Source organism: Cebus imitator, unplaced genomic scaffold, assembly GCF_001604975.1.
Source record: "Cebus imitator isolate Cc_AM_T3 unplaced genomic scaffold, Cebus_imitator-1.0 Scaffold95, whole genome shotgun sequence".
Taxonomy (NCBI): Eukaryota; Metazoa; Chordata; class Mammalia; order Primates; family Cebidae; genus Cebus; species Cebus imitator.
This window is the reverse complement of record NW_016107410.1, coordinates 3,501,789-3,515,762: the sequence shown is the minus strand read 5'-3', so window position 1 is coordinate 3,515,762 and position 13,974 is coordinate 3,501,789. Positions and strand designations below refer to the sequence as shown.

At 45.8% G+C, this 13,974-nt stretch overlaps 1 protein-coding gene across 1 annotated transcript in view; it reads right to left on the bottom strand.

Annotated features, from left to right (window-relative positions):
* GPR39 (G protein-coupled receptor 39) overlaps positions 1 to 12,633 on the bottom strand; it is a 219,929-nt gene extending 207,296 nt beyond the window's left edge. The window contains exon 1 of the mRNA XM_017536075.2: positions 11,295 to 12,633. Coding sequence (XP_017391564.2) covers positions 11,295 to 12,150 — 856 coding nt within the window. The 5' untranslated portion in view covers positions 12,151 to 12,633. The remainder of the gene's footprint in view (positions 1 to 11,294) is intronic.
* Between the last annotated feature and the right edge of the window lie 1,341 nt (positions 12,634 to 13,974).

The following is a 13,974-nucleotide window of genomic DNA, read 5'->3' as shown; positions in this document are numbered from 1 at the left end:
TAGTATAAGAGATTAATAGTTATATTACATACACATACAATATATAACCTACATAATATAATATATAAAGCCAAATAGAATAGAATGTATAAAGTCAAATTATTTCATCTCTGGCCCCAGCACTCTGTGTAAAGTGTTTTATTTCTAAAGCAGAGTTGATTTTCTCTTTCCTCTTCACTAGAGAAAGAGAATGGCTTCTTGCTGCAGGTTCAATGAACTTCATCACTCCCAGCTGGGCTTGCCCCCATCACTGCATGCTGTTGGTTTCATGGACAGTTAGACATTGAACAAGTGCAATGGCAACTTGATGCTGCAGCCTTGCCTCCCAGTCTCTATCTGTCAGGTACCAATAACACCACCGCTGTCCAACTTCCCAGCCACCTTTGAGGTGTGCAAAGCAGTGGCCTCAGTGCTAAACCCTCTGCTTGCCCGAATGGCTCTTACACATGGTAAGTACAAACAAGAATTTCTGTCAAGTTTCTAAATTGGCAAAGGCTCTAAAATCAGTAAATAATAAAGTTTGTTAGCCCAAGACACTTCTCTTACTCAGACTTGCTTCGGCACCATGATTGGGTTCCTCTCTGACATGTTTTCTCCATTTGAAGCCAAATGATGAGGGCTGCAGGTATCTCCCCTCTGGTGAGGAGGAATCTGGGAAGCAGCAAACCTGCCCAGACATCAACTTATTCACCAAACATTTATACAGCACCTAGCGCCAGGCTAGAGGAAGTAGAGCTACCAAAAGGATGATAATTAGAAGATCAATTCAATACCATTTTCCTTTTTGACTATCAAGGAATCAGCATTCTAAAAACCCAGCTGGTGGGACTCAAACCCTTACATTCTGAATTCTCTAAACGAGAGTCTAAGAGTCCAGTGAACATTCCATGGTGCCCCGGATCTTGGTGAACTTCTGGATCATTAGCACTGAGCAGGTAGGTGATCAATAAGTGGTTGGTGGACCTGTGAATGGCTGGGCCAAAGGCAGTTCTTGGAAGGTGAGGCTTTTCAAAGAGAAGCTCCTGGAGATTGAACCTGTCTTGGAAGTTATAGCTAAGGCAGGGAGCTCCTTTACTAGAGTTCAGTGAATTTATTAGTTTTTATCGGTACATAGCAAATTATCAAAAATTTAGTGGCTTGAAATAACACTTATTTATTAGCACACAATTCTGTAGATCAGAGATCCAGGCAAGGTATGCCTGAGTTCTCAAGGTGTAGGCCAGGCTGAACTCTTTTCTAGAAGTTCTGGAGGCAAATTTATCTCTTATCTTATTCAGGGCCCATTTTCTTGCTGGTGTTCAGCTCCTAGAACCTACCTATATTCTCTGCCAGTTCCCTTTATATCCGAAGCCAGCAATGGAGAATTTCTCCCTGGTCAAATGCCTCTCATGCTTTGGGTCTCTTAGTTCTCCTGCCTCAGACCTCTAGACCTAGATTTAAAGGCTCATGTGACTTAGTTAAACCCACACAGAAAATTGCCCTATTTTAAGGTCAACAGACTTGGGAACTTAAATTACTTTCCTACTTGCAACACTAGATTCGTGTTTGATTGAATAACTGAGACATGATATGTACACCTTGGGGACCAGGCATTTTGGAGGCCATTTCAGAATTCTTCCTAGCACAGGGAAAGAAGGAAAGGCGGGTAGAGCTTCCTGAGGATCATAGTGAGGGTGCTTTCCCTCCATTTCAAGAGCAGCAGCCACTGTCAGAGAACTTCAATCCCTCAATCTCTCAAGCAATGCATGGCCACTGTGCCCCCAGCCCAGTGAGGAAAGTTGAAGATGTACAACAGTGCTGGGTCCCTGATCTTAGGGAGTTCCAATACAGTCAGGAGACACCATCTGTGTCCCCTTCTGAGAAATGTCTAAGATGGCTCACCAGGCATAGGAAGCTCAGTGTAGGCTGGCATAGTCCAGGAAGGCATCATGGAAGAAGCAGAGACTGGAGATAGTCACTGAAGAATGAATAGACCCCTGGGCAAAAGAGACGACAGGTGAGAGCTACTGCGACCTAGCTCAGCTCCCTAGGGCCGCCTACTAACCAGAGCCTGGGCAATGTGGGGGCAGCTTGGGCCTCCGTGCTGGGAATGGGGGAGTTGCTGAATGGAAGCAGTCACTGTCTGGCCATGGAGGGCAGTGGCAGCCGCAAGACTTGGAGAAACCAAGGGTCAGAGGTCTGGCTAATGGAAAGGAGAACTCACCAGTATCAGCCACTCTACCAGAACTGTGTCCCAATGAAGGGTTGTCTGGTTTTTATTCTATAAACACAGCCAGGCCTGTACTTTGACCCGAATTGCAAAAAATGCTGTCACTCTAGGGGTGTTAGAAATTCAACTGTGCTGTTTAATTTCTTAAAACCCTACAAGGCTTCCAAGGATAAATTCCAAACCCCATAGCTATGGTCTCATCTGGAACTGGCTGATCTAGTCCACTAGTCTGGGCTCGTAATATATTAAAGGGAGAGGTATGAAGTTAGGCAATCCTTTTTCATCCTTCACAAAGCCTGGCTTTCAAGATAGTTGCCCAGCTAAAGAGGTCAGTAATTCCATCCTCTGGATCCAGAATGGATCCACAACACCTTTGTCCCAGGTAGAAGCTGGTTTTTCCTTCCCTAGGATGGTAAGTGGGGCTCACCCTTGAGAGAGATAGCTACAAGTGGTTGCAATTTAAGGTGGAAATATAAACACATTGGTTTTGTGATATTGTGCTGGCCTAGAGCCAGAACCAGAGCAAAACTATTTTATAAAATGTAAAACTGTTTTTAGATAAGTTGAAATGGCTGCCCCATTCTCCTCACAATAACTGCTAGCCTTGGCTACTGTAAATAAAACTGCTAGTTTGCTTTGCAAACTAGCCACTATGTAAAGCTGCTTACCTTTTCTTATCAGTAACTGCCAGAATTGCTAGCCTTTGCTTACTGGCAATTGCCAGACTAAGAAGCCCAAGCTCGTTCCATCCTGGCTCCTGTGACTTGTAATAAGTAACTAAGGTCTGTGATTTCCACCTTAACCAGATAATGTGTAAACAAATGTTTATCTTGACTTCTGTAAACCACTTAAGTAACAAACGGAATGACAAAAGTCCCCTGGCCCTTGGAATGTCCGGAGACCCCCACCCTCACCTCTGCCCAGGAGGTAATTTACAGAATCCACTAGCCCTTGGAATGTCTGAAGCCTTTTCATCCCCATCCCCACCCCTCACCCCCACTCCCAAGGTGGTTTTTCGGGTATAAAAAATCGTGGCACCCTCCTTTTGCCACCACAGGTTGGAGAGACGTGAGTCCTCTGTGGTCGCCAGCATAATAAATGACCCTGCAATCTGGCATACTTTTGTCTTGTGATAACTTTCTACGCTCCGGTCAAATACAACAGTTTAATATTTTCAAAATGTCACCCCCACTACAGCCTCATTACCTCGAGTTCCCCCTTGTTAACACCTCAGCAGGTAAAAGAGCCTGCTGAGAAGTCATGTTTAGAGTTGTATCATTGCATTTAACATCTTGCTCAACAGAGTTTAACAAGGACTGTTCACCACCCTAATCACTTTCATTTCATGGTTCCTTCTGGCAGGTATACATGGTTAAAGCTAACATTCAGGGTCTGATTAGCACAGAGCATAAATTTGCTCAGGGTCAAGCAAATCTTAAATGTTCTCCATGATGGCTTGACTTCAGAGGCCTCAGAGGAATCATATCCCTTTCAAAGAGAGCATCTTTGGTTCAGATGAACCAGAACACTTCTATAGGAATGCATGCCCAAGGGAAAACAGAACATTGCCTCTCAATTCCAAGCTGAGGCTCATTCATTCATTTGTTCAGTCAACAAATATTCACTGACCATCTGCTATGTGCTAGACGCTATGCTGGAATGAGGTACAGTGTTGAGGGAAATTAGTGAATGCTCCTGTCCTCAAGGAATTGGAAGACAGACATCAATCGAGTGATTGCACAATTAAATGTAAAATGACAACTGCAAGTCTTGTTTTGAGGAGGTTTAATGGAATCAGGGAGGATGGGCCAGCTTCCCTGGGGAGATCTGAGAGAGGAGAAAGACATTAACCAGGAGAAGGAGATGGAACTGGGGAGGAGGTAGAGAGTAGAGTAAGACAGAGAAGCATCCACGCAGAGGAAACAACCCATACACAGGCAGCATGGGGGAAGATAGCCAGTCATGGTTATTTGAAGGACTTGAAGGGGAGCCCGTGGAATAAGGCAATTAAGGGGTGTTGTAAACTGAACTGTGTCCCCTGCAAATTCACATGTTAAAGGCCTAAGCCACAGTGATTGTATTTGGAAATTGGGCCTTTGGGAGGTAATTCAGGTTAAATGAAGTTGTAAGGGTGGGGCCCTAAACTGGTAGGACCAGCATTCTTCTAAGAAGAGGAAGAGACACCAGGAGAATTCACGTGCAGAGAAGGCCAGGTGAGGACACAATGAGACAACAGCTATTTGCAAACCAAGGAGAAAGCCCTCAGAAGAAACCAACCCTGCTGCACCTTGATCTGAGACTTCTAGCTTCCAGAACTGTGGGACGTTAAATGTCTATGCCTCAAGGCATCCAGTCTGTGGGATGTTATTACCCTGACCAGAGCAGACTAACAGAAGGGAAGAATGGCACTTAATAGAGTTGGAAAGGCAGCTGATATGAGAGGCTTATGTCAAGAGTTTTGGTCTGTGGTTGATATAAGAGCCATAAGATACCATTGACTGGCTTTGCTTTGCTGGGGTCAGAGATGGAGGTGTCAACAAGATCCCAGTGGCTGCTGTGTGAACAGCCCAGATACAGGCAAGAATAGATGGAGATTTTTCCAGTGATGACACCGTAGTCAAGGACCCTCACTCAGGGAGCAGCCTTGCTGGAAACAAAGTAGAAAGAGTAGCGTGGGAGCCAGAGCTCTTTGAAGGTGCTTGCAAAGGAAGGTGTCCACCAGAGGGCAGGGCCCAGGTGAGGCTGAACACCATTCATTTATGAGAACATGCAGCAGCAAGGATGACCAGCCTTGTCTCCAGTGCTCAGTAAACAGTCAACAGTAGAGGTGGAGAGTCAGATGACTGGTCCCAGGGCTGCAGCCTGGCAGAGGAAGTGTGCAGCAGGAAAAGGGATAGGAGCCGATAGTGTCCTCCAAATGGTGGACCAGGGGAGCTTGCCTTGTACAGCCAGAGGGGCCCCTTGACTCCCAATTCAATATTCATCCACTGCGCTGTTGCAACTTGCAAATGACTTTTATTCTGAGTGGTTTTAGCACTAATAAGCCAAATGCTTTGTGCAACTGATTTCAGAAGCCCCCATGAGACTGACAGATGAACAGGCTTGCTAATGAATGGGGACTGGGATTCCGATATCCCCTTCCTTGGAAACGATGCATCTCTCCAGCAGAGAAATGAAATCTTTGAGACAGCCTGGTTATAAAAATAAAGCAGCATTATTATATTTGTCTGCCAGGCTGATCACAGGACACTTGCAATTTATGACAGATATCACAAATAGGAAAATAAACATGAAATACCATTTATTACAGCCACATCTACATCAATAAAGGGAATAGAGGTGATCTGAATCTTTGAGGCAAAACTTCTTTCTGAAAAATTGAAACATTTGAGTCAAAAATAATACCTTATACTAAAAATGTCACAAATTTAATTTTGATGGTATTTCCCTCAAACACTGTGTTGATGTATCCTTTACACCACAGAAAAAGCCTTTGCTAAGAAAACTAATGGTGAAAATATGATTGCAAGACCAGTATTTAACCCAGTGAAGAAAACAACCACTAAGAATTCTTATGGGCACTTTCAAAGCATTTCAAGGCATTTCACTTCTGTGTAATACCAAATACACAGTGGCGTATAGGGACTGGTTTTCAAACTAATTATATTTTTGGTTATGGCCTGCACATGGGGTACAGAATTTCATGAAGTCAACGAAAAGGAAGCTGAAAAAACAGATGAATCCAATGCCAAGCCATCGACAAGCGAAGGTTTGCTCAAATTAGACCAGATAATTACAGAAGAATGGAAAATTGGCGAGGATAATGCAAGTATAGGTGCTTCCCTGAGGGTGATTTAAATAGCAAAGAATGAAAGAGGCCCTTATAATCTTACTGAAAAAATAAAACACAAAGGTTGTCATACGGTTTTGTTAGAAAAATAATGCCCTCAAAAAAGCCACATTGGATTCATTCTGAATAATGATTATAAGAATATATAGTTGTAACTCTAACTTATATTTATAAAATACAAATAAATTTATTTTCATAATTTTCACTTTCAAGTCCCAATGAGACCTCTTTTCAAATGTTTTTAACCTACTTTAAGGGAACCAACTTTGCAAGTTCTTTTTGGGTATTGATTGTCCTGGGGTAAAGAGGACTGACTGTCAACATCTCAGTTTGTTCTCGTTCTCTCTCTCTCTCTCTCTCTCTCTCTCTCCCCGCCCCCGACCCTGCTTCATTTTACTTCTAATTCTGGTGTCTAAAAACCCAGAATTAAAACTCTGATCTCCTCCTCTTTGCTTCTCCCTGAACCACGTCACGAATTTGTAAACGTACATCAACCTCATTTTTAGAGTAGCCCATGACAATAGCAACTCTCAACCTTTGTTCCATCCAAATACACACGATGAATGACTTCCATATTCAACATGAGCAACCCAAGTTGATTGTAATCCCTGTCACTAGATGTAACTCCTTCCCTTTCCTTCTGACTCTGGAGAGCAAACCAGAATGCAAAAGAGTGTAATTATTCTAGAGTTAGGAATCTTCTGTTTTTTTTTCATTTAATAACCTCATGATTGTCTGTAAAAATCTCTTTTCATAACAATAGTTGAAAGCCAATCACTGCCCATAGTTCTCTGGGAGGTAGTTGTAACTGAGTCCCAATCACTTGAAAGTTATTACACAAATTTTTTAAAAAATTACTTTGGTCATTCCACTTTGAGTGGGTGACACTTGACAGCAAGCCATGTGTGCAATAGACACACACAAGTGTCCACAGACCTGGATGCTGTCTGCATTGAGAATAACTCCAAATGAGACTTCAGAAAGAGAAGATGGGAGGTCTGGGGAAAGACTTGCTTGAAAGGAAGTCTCATTTTGCACATCCTCAACATTCAAGGGATGGCACAGAGAACCAAATTATCAGTTCCTTTTCTCCAGGAGAGGCAGAAATCCAGACCAGCAACCTCTGTTCTGACATCGGACAAATATTACCATGCCACCCTGGCTGTAGCCTTGAAACAGGAACCAAGCCTAGTACTGATTTCTCACCAGATTGACAAGAGGCAAGACAAGCACTCCTGTTTCCAGGAATGTGCACTTCTGCATCATTATCGTTTCCTCCTGTAAATTGCTTGAGAGCTAGTAGGCACCCCAGCCTCTCTTTCTCTCCCAGAGTTCCCAATTTGTTTTCCTTATTTGCCAGCCCAGCACCTCGGCTAGACTGAGGCACAATAGTGAAAGATGAAGAGAGGAAAATTAATATTTTCTATATAGGCTTCTATAGCTTGGGTAGATTTATGAATTTTGTTTCTGTAATGCAGAAGTTAGCATTTTTAACAATGAGGGGGGAACAGTCTTGTTTTCTTTATTGCCTCAAGAGCTCCAAGGACTACTTGTGATATGTCATCATTTACATTTCACATTAAATTTAAAATATGTTTGAAATGAATAAATATTTATTTTAATTTGATCCATCTGTGAAACGAAATACCAAAAAGACAGGTAAATCACTATATTAAATTCAGCGATTTGTAAGCAATTTATGTGTTCATTTGTTCTGGGTTAAAAATGCCCCAAAGCACAAGTTTTATAAAACTCACAAAGTAAATTGCATTGTATTAATCTGATGAATGCCAGCCATGATTCCTTCCTCTTCACTCCATTAATTTATTTCCTAACTTGAATTAATTAGTGAGGTTCCTATTTTTAAAAGCTCTTTGAAATTCATTGGGAGAGGAGGACATTTGCGAGAACTGCTTTGAAAACCTACCACAGAGAAAATGTGCTAAACACAAATGGAAAACTCCCCCAGGACATTGTCACACATTGAGCACCTGATTGCCATTCAACAATCTTTATGCCGGGAACACAGTGGGTGATTAATATACAGTTGGTATAGGAAAGGAGGAAAGAACTAGAAGGAAAGAATGAGAGCAGCAGCAAGAACAAACTCATTCCAGGCAATTACTAATGGGATGAGATGATTGCCAAGGTCCTATCCATCTCTAAATAAAAGTCTGTGACATTCTGATTTTATGCTGCAAATGGAGACTGACTTTAACTTGAAACACCCACTGCGGGGAGAACAGACGTCTACTCAGAGAAATACAGAAAACACAGAGATTGCCCAGAGAGTAATGATAAATCAATGATTTTCCCTTTGGTGAAAGGCAGCCTTAATTCCTAAGTTAGACTGGGAGGTAGTTGAAGGCCACTTGTTAATACATGTCTACTCCCTAATCCTTATCCACTCATGCCAGTCCTCCCCATTCAAAAAAAAAAAAAAAAAGTTGTGGGGGGGATTTAATTAACCACACTAAAGTATAAACTGAGCTTATAATTTAAGATATGCTTAAGGGAATACTTTTGGAGGACAGGAGAACTAGCCTTTTAACAAACATTCAAGCTTTAAGCAAATGCAATGTCCATTTTTTCGTGGAACATTTTGAGTAGTAGCAGCCAGTAGGTGATAGACTGAGTTGGGTGCCCTTCCCAAGTCTCGAGATAATGTTACCTATTCCAACTTCCAGAAAGGCTGGCCCTAGGAGGCAGCAACACCACCAGGCTTACCTACGCTTGTCAAAGTCCTGCCTTGTTTCATTTTCCTTTTACCACATGCCTGTGAAAGTCATGGACAGACACGCATTTCCCTGCCCTGAAAAACACAGCGAGAATCTTGGAGCTGCACTTAGGTGATTCTGAACTAGGTCTTCTCTAAGTCTCAGATTTCTCCTCTAGAAGATGGAAATAACGCTCACCTGGCACAGCCCCTAACACAGAGTAGCATCCAAATATTCTCATTTTGCGAGAAGGAGAGTAAAGTTGAGTCAGCTGGTCTCTGCCAGAGCTGTCAAGGCCCAGCCCCTGGGGGCACAAGGTAAGGGCATCATCCACCTCTTCTATGGCTGCCTCTGAGTACTTTGAAATTCATTAGAGCAATTATTTCAAATTGAATTAAAAGGTTTTAAAATTAGACCCTAAACTTTTAACAATTAGTGACCCACTAGAAGCCAGGGACTGGCCTGAGACAAGACCCAGGTCTTTCTGTCACTCTCCAAGTACCTTCCAACCCTCTCTCATGTCTACCTCCTCTCCCTGGAACCTGCTGCCCGGTTGCCCACACTAAAACAAACAGCACCATGATTTATTCCTTTTCCTGATGCCACGGGGGACAGGGTAGAGGTTAGAAGGGGAAATGTGTGTTATATCTAATATCTACTCCTTGACTCACACTCACACACCCACAATGGATCCTTTTTACCGTTTCTGCTAAAAAATATATTTTTAAACCCTTTGCTCACACACATTTCCTGTGTCTCCATTAAAGCTTTGTCTCCCAGCGACTAAGCCCCTCTTCTAAAGTCTTTGGGGTCATCAGATCTGTGGGGTCTTTTCAAATAGAGAAGGTATCAACATTAAATACTTGTATCACAACACTTTGGAGAGCAAGCCTAAGAACTGGGTATATGAGGAGATTATTCAAATCCTAGAAATCAGTGAAGCCAGATTTTCTGGATCAGATAAACAGGCCGTCCTGTTTCAGATAAACCTGTTTATCTGGAACAGGCCCACGGTGGCAGAAACCCAAGCCCTGGGGAGTGCTGTCTGAGAGCTCCCATGTCTTAGCCCATTCAAAAGTGGGCAAAGGATATGAACAGATACTTTACAAAAGAAGACATACATGAGGCCAACAAACATATGAAAAAATGCTCATCATCACCGGTCATCAGAGAAATGCAAATCAAAACAACATTGAGATACCATCTCACGCCAGTTAGAATGGCAATCATTAAAAAATCTGGAGACAACAGATGCTGGAGAGGATGTGGAGAAATAGGAACACTTTTACACTGTTGGTGGGAGTGTAAATTAGTTCAACCATCGTGGAAGACAGTGTGGCGATTCCTCAAGGACCTAGAAATAGAAATTCCATTTGACCCAGCAATCCCATTACTGGGTATATATCCAAAGGATTACAAATCATTCTACTATAAGGACACGTGCACACGAATGTTCATTGCAGCACTGTTTACAATAGCAAAGACCTGGAACCAACCCAAATGCCCATCGACGATAGACTGGACAGGGAAAATGTGGCACATATACACCATGGAATATTATGCAGCCATCAAAAACGATGAGTTTGGGTCCTTTGTAGGGACATGGATGAACCTGGGAACCATCATTCTCAGCAAACTGACAGAAGAGCAGAAGATCAAACACCACATGTTCTCACTCATAGGTGGGTGTTGAACAATGAGAACACATGGACACAGGGAGGGGAGCACTACACACTGGTGTAGGTTGGGGGGAAATAGGGGAGGGACAGTGGGGGATGGGAAGCTGGGGAGAGATAGCAAGGGGAGAAATGCCAAAAGGTGATGGGGAGGAAGGCAGCAAATCACACTGCCAGGTGTGTACCTATGCAACAATTTTGCATGTTCTTCACATGTACCCCAAAACCTAAAATGCAATAAAATAAATAAATGGGAAAAAATAAATAAAAAATAAAAAAGATTGGGTAGGAGAGGCTCCAAGGAATAAAAGACCAGAGCCCAAGAGTGTGTGTCCCTCACAGCCAGCTTTCTCCAACAGAGGAGAAAAATGGGAACAAAAGCTAATTGCCGGAGAAAGGCTTCCCGGAGTTAAGACAGAGCTAGATAAGACTGTCCCCTTTATCTCTGCAGAACTTGGTCTTTTGTAAAGGACTTTCACCCCTCTTGCATTATCTGATTTGTCTTTCATATTCTCTAATATTATTGTCCCCATTTTACCGAAGATTTTTTTGTGACTTGCCAAAGGTCATAGCAGTGATGTTCTGGAATGCACCCAGACTTTCTGATATCTGGTCTAGTGCTCTTTCACCATAACCCACCATGAATCCCCAAAACATAAAGAAATATCCAGAGACCCAGAGCAATGCCCTCATTCTGCTACAAGGCTCTTACACCTCAGTGAAATTCGGTGTACACTTCTAGGGCAAGACTTCCCCTGGAGAGGGTCACAGGCAGTGGCCCCGGGCAGGGGCGGGGAAAGGTTGGGAGGCTGCTGGCGCGTTGCCCCCCACCTAGGACTCACTCAGGAAGATGATGGTCTGCCTCCTGGCGGTCCTGCTCTCTTCGCTCTCGGACTTCCTCAGCTGCGGCCCCCGCGCGCCCCCGGCGAGCGTGCCCTGCTTGCTTTTCATGAGCACCTGCATCATATTCCAACACATGAAGGCTACGAAGAGCAGGACCACAACGTAGACCACGAAGGCGCCGAAGATGCTGGACTGGAACACGGTCCAGCGGCTGGAGAGGTTGGTACAGATGGACATATTGGAGGTCTCGGGCTGCTCGTGGTGGCGGGTGAGGGAGCGGTTGCAAGTGAGACCCCGGAGGCTGGGCACGTTCACCAGGGGGTACTCAGTACCCATGGCAAAAAGCAAGGGCAGTGCCACCAGGGCGGAGGTGACCCAGACGAAGGCAATCAGCAGCTTTACCTGGCAAGGTCCCGACACAGCCTTGTACCTAAAGGGATGACAGATGGCGATGTAGCGCTCAAAGCTGAGGGTCAGCACGTGCAGCAGCGTGGCGTAGCTGCAGGCCTCGAAGAGGAAAGTATGCAGCTTGCAGGGCAGGGTGTAGCTGGGCGTGGTCAGAGGGTTCCAGATGATGCTGTAGAACTCCACGGGCATGCCAATGAGGAACACCAAGATGTCCGAGCAAGCCAAACTCACCATGTGGTCCGTCACCTCCTTCTGCAAGTAGCCTTTCTTCTGCAGCACCTGGGTGACCCGAATGGTGACGCTGTTCCCCAGAATGCCCATCACGAAGATGACCAGGTACACCAGGATAAGGGTGATTTTGATCCAGGTGGCCACTTCAAACTCGGGGACATGGCTGTGATCGATGATATGGGAGCAGTCACTGCTGGGGAGGCTGGGTGAAGCCATAAGAGCGCCAGGCTACCCGGTCCAAAGACTCTCAGCTTCCCTTTCTCCTCCCAGCAGAGCCCTAAGTTCTCGGCTGCAGACTCACCTGAGTGGGCGCACGACTTTATCTCACTCGAGTTCTCCTGGCAAACGTAACTTAGTATTTCAGGTGCTTTCACGGAAGCTTCCTGGAGCAGCCCAACCTAGGAGAGGCCCAGGAGGCGCCTGGATGTGGGGCTTTGGAAGTGTGCGTAGCGGGGGCGAGGCGGGGAGAGGGCGAAGGAAGAACGTTCTCAACTCCAGGCTGGCTGGGAGTGAGACCCGCAGCCCCCGGCGTTGCGCCTCTGCCCCTCTTCGCCCAGGGTGCGCTCCGCCTCGCAGCTCTCTTCCCTTCCAGCTGCCGGCACTTGTGGGCCTCGGGCCACGCTCCCGGAGCACCCTCGCCGGAGCTGCGGGAGGCGGGGTGGTCAGCGATTAATCATTAACCACAGCTGACTGTGCTCTGCCGGCCCGCTGCAGACCTAGCCCAGCGGCGGGGTTTGACTCAGCGCATAGGCACGGTCCCTGAAATCAGATACCCGAGCTCCGAGTGACCCACCTTTCCGGTCACCCAGGCGGCCACCGCTGAGCCAGCCGCGGCGCTCCCACCCAACGAGCGTCCCAAGGAGGTGCAGCCCCGGGACGGCTGGCGAGTCCTCCCTAGCTGGGGAAAAGACAAACTTCCCCTCGCCCGCCCCGCCCCCACTCCCACCGCTGCCCTGGGGCCGCTTCAAAGGCTGGGTCACGGTTCGTTTGTGGGTGGCTTGACCGGGGCACCCCGGAGTAGCCAGCAGGCGCTGCCTTCGGGGCACTGGGGTTGTTTGCCAAGGACAGCTGGGCTGTGCGCTGCTTGCAGCCCCTGCATTAGGAAGTCGGCCCCAAGCAGGCTGGCAGGATCCCCCATAAAAGCCCTGCCTTTCCCTGGAGAACTCCCGGTGTTCTGCGCAGGGCCCTGCCTCGCCTTCGGAGGGAGGGACGCCAAGACCCGGGGTCTCTCCTTTCAGTTTCACTCCAAGGCGCAGACTGCTTTCGGGACGTCTTTAACTGGGTACATGTGTATTGGGTCACGCCTATAATCCCAGCACTTTGGGAAGTTGAGGTAGGAGGATCACTTGTGGTCAGGAGTTTGAGACCACCCTGGCCAACATGGTGAAACCCTGTCTCTACTAAAAATACAAAAAATTAGCTGGGCGTAGTGGCCTGCACCTGTAATGAGGATGGCACTCCGCCAGGAAGCCCCAGGTGGGAGGCATGCCTTCTGGAGGGAGCTGTGCTTAGAAGAACGTGGAAGACAGCTGGAGGCTCTGACAAGGCCGCGTGTAAAAACATCATTAACGATCATGATCTTTTTCCTCCAATGGACCCATTTTCGTCTTCTAATTCCACAGTCAGAGGAATGAGCAGTGAAGGGGGAGGAAGGCTGCCCTATGCGTTGTAGGATGTTTAGCACCTGCATACACACACCCATAGTGACAGCCAAATGTCTCCATACATTGCTAAATGCCCCTTGGCAGGGAGTGCCTGGAAGGAAGAACATGGATCCCCTTTACCTGTACATTCTAGGGGCCCAGCACAAGCCCGCAGCCTCTGTGCTGAAAACAGCTCTAAATTATCCCAATCCCCACACCCAGGTAATCATTTTAAAGATGAAGCAGTTTTGCCGTCTGGAGGACTTATGCTTCTCCAAGGCCATAAAAGAGGGAGTGAGAACAAGGTCTTACTTAGATGTGGAATCTAAAATAAAGTTAAATACATAGAAACAAAGAGTAGAAAGGTGGTTACTAAGGCCTGGGACGGAGAGGAAAT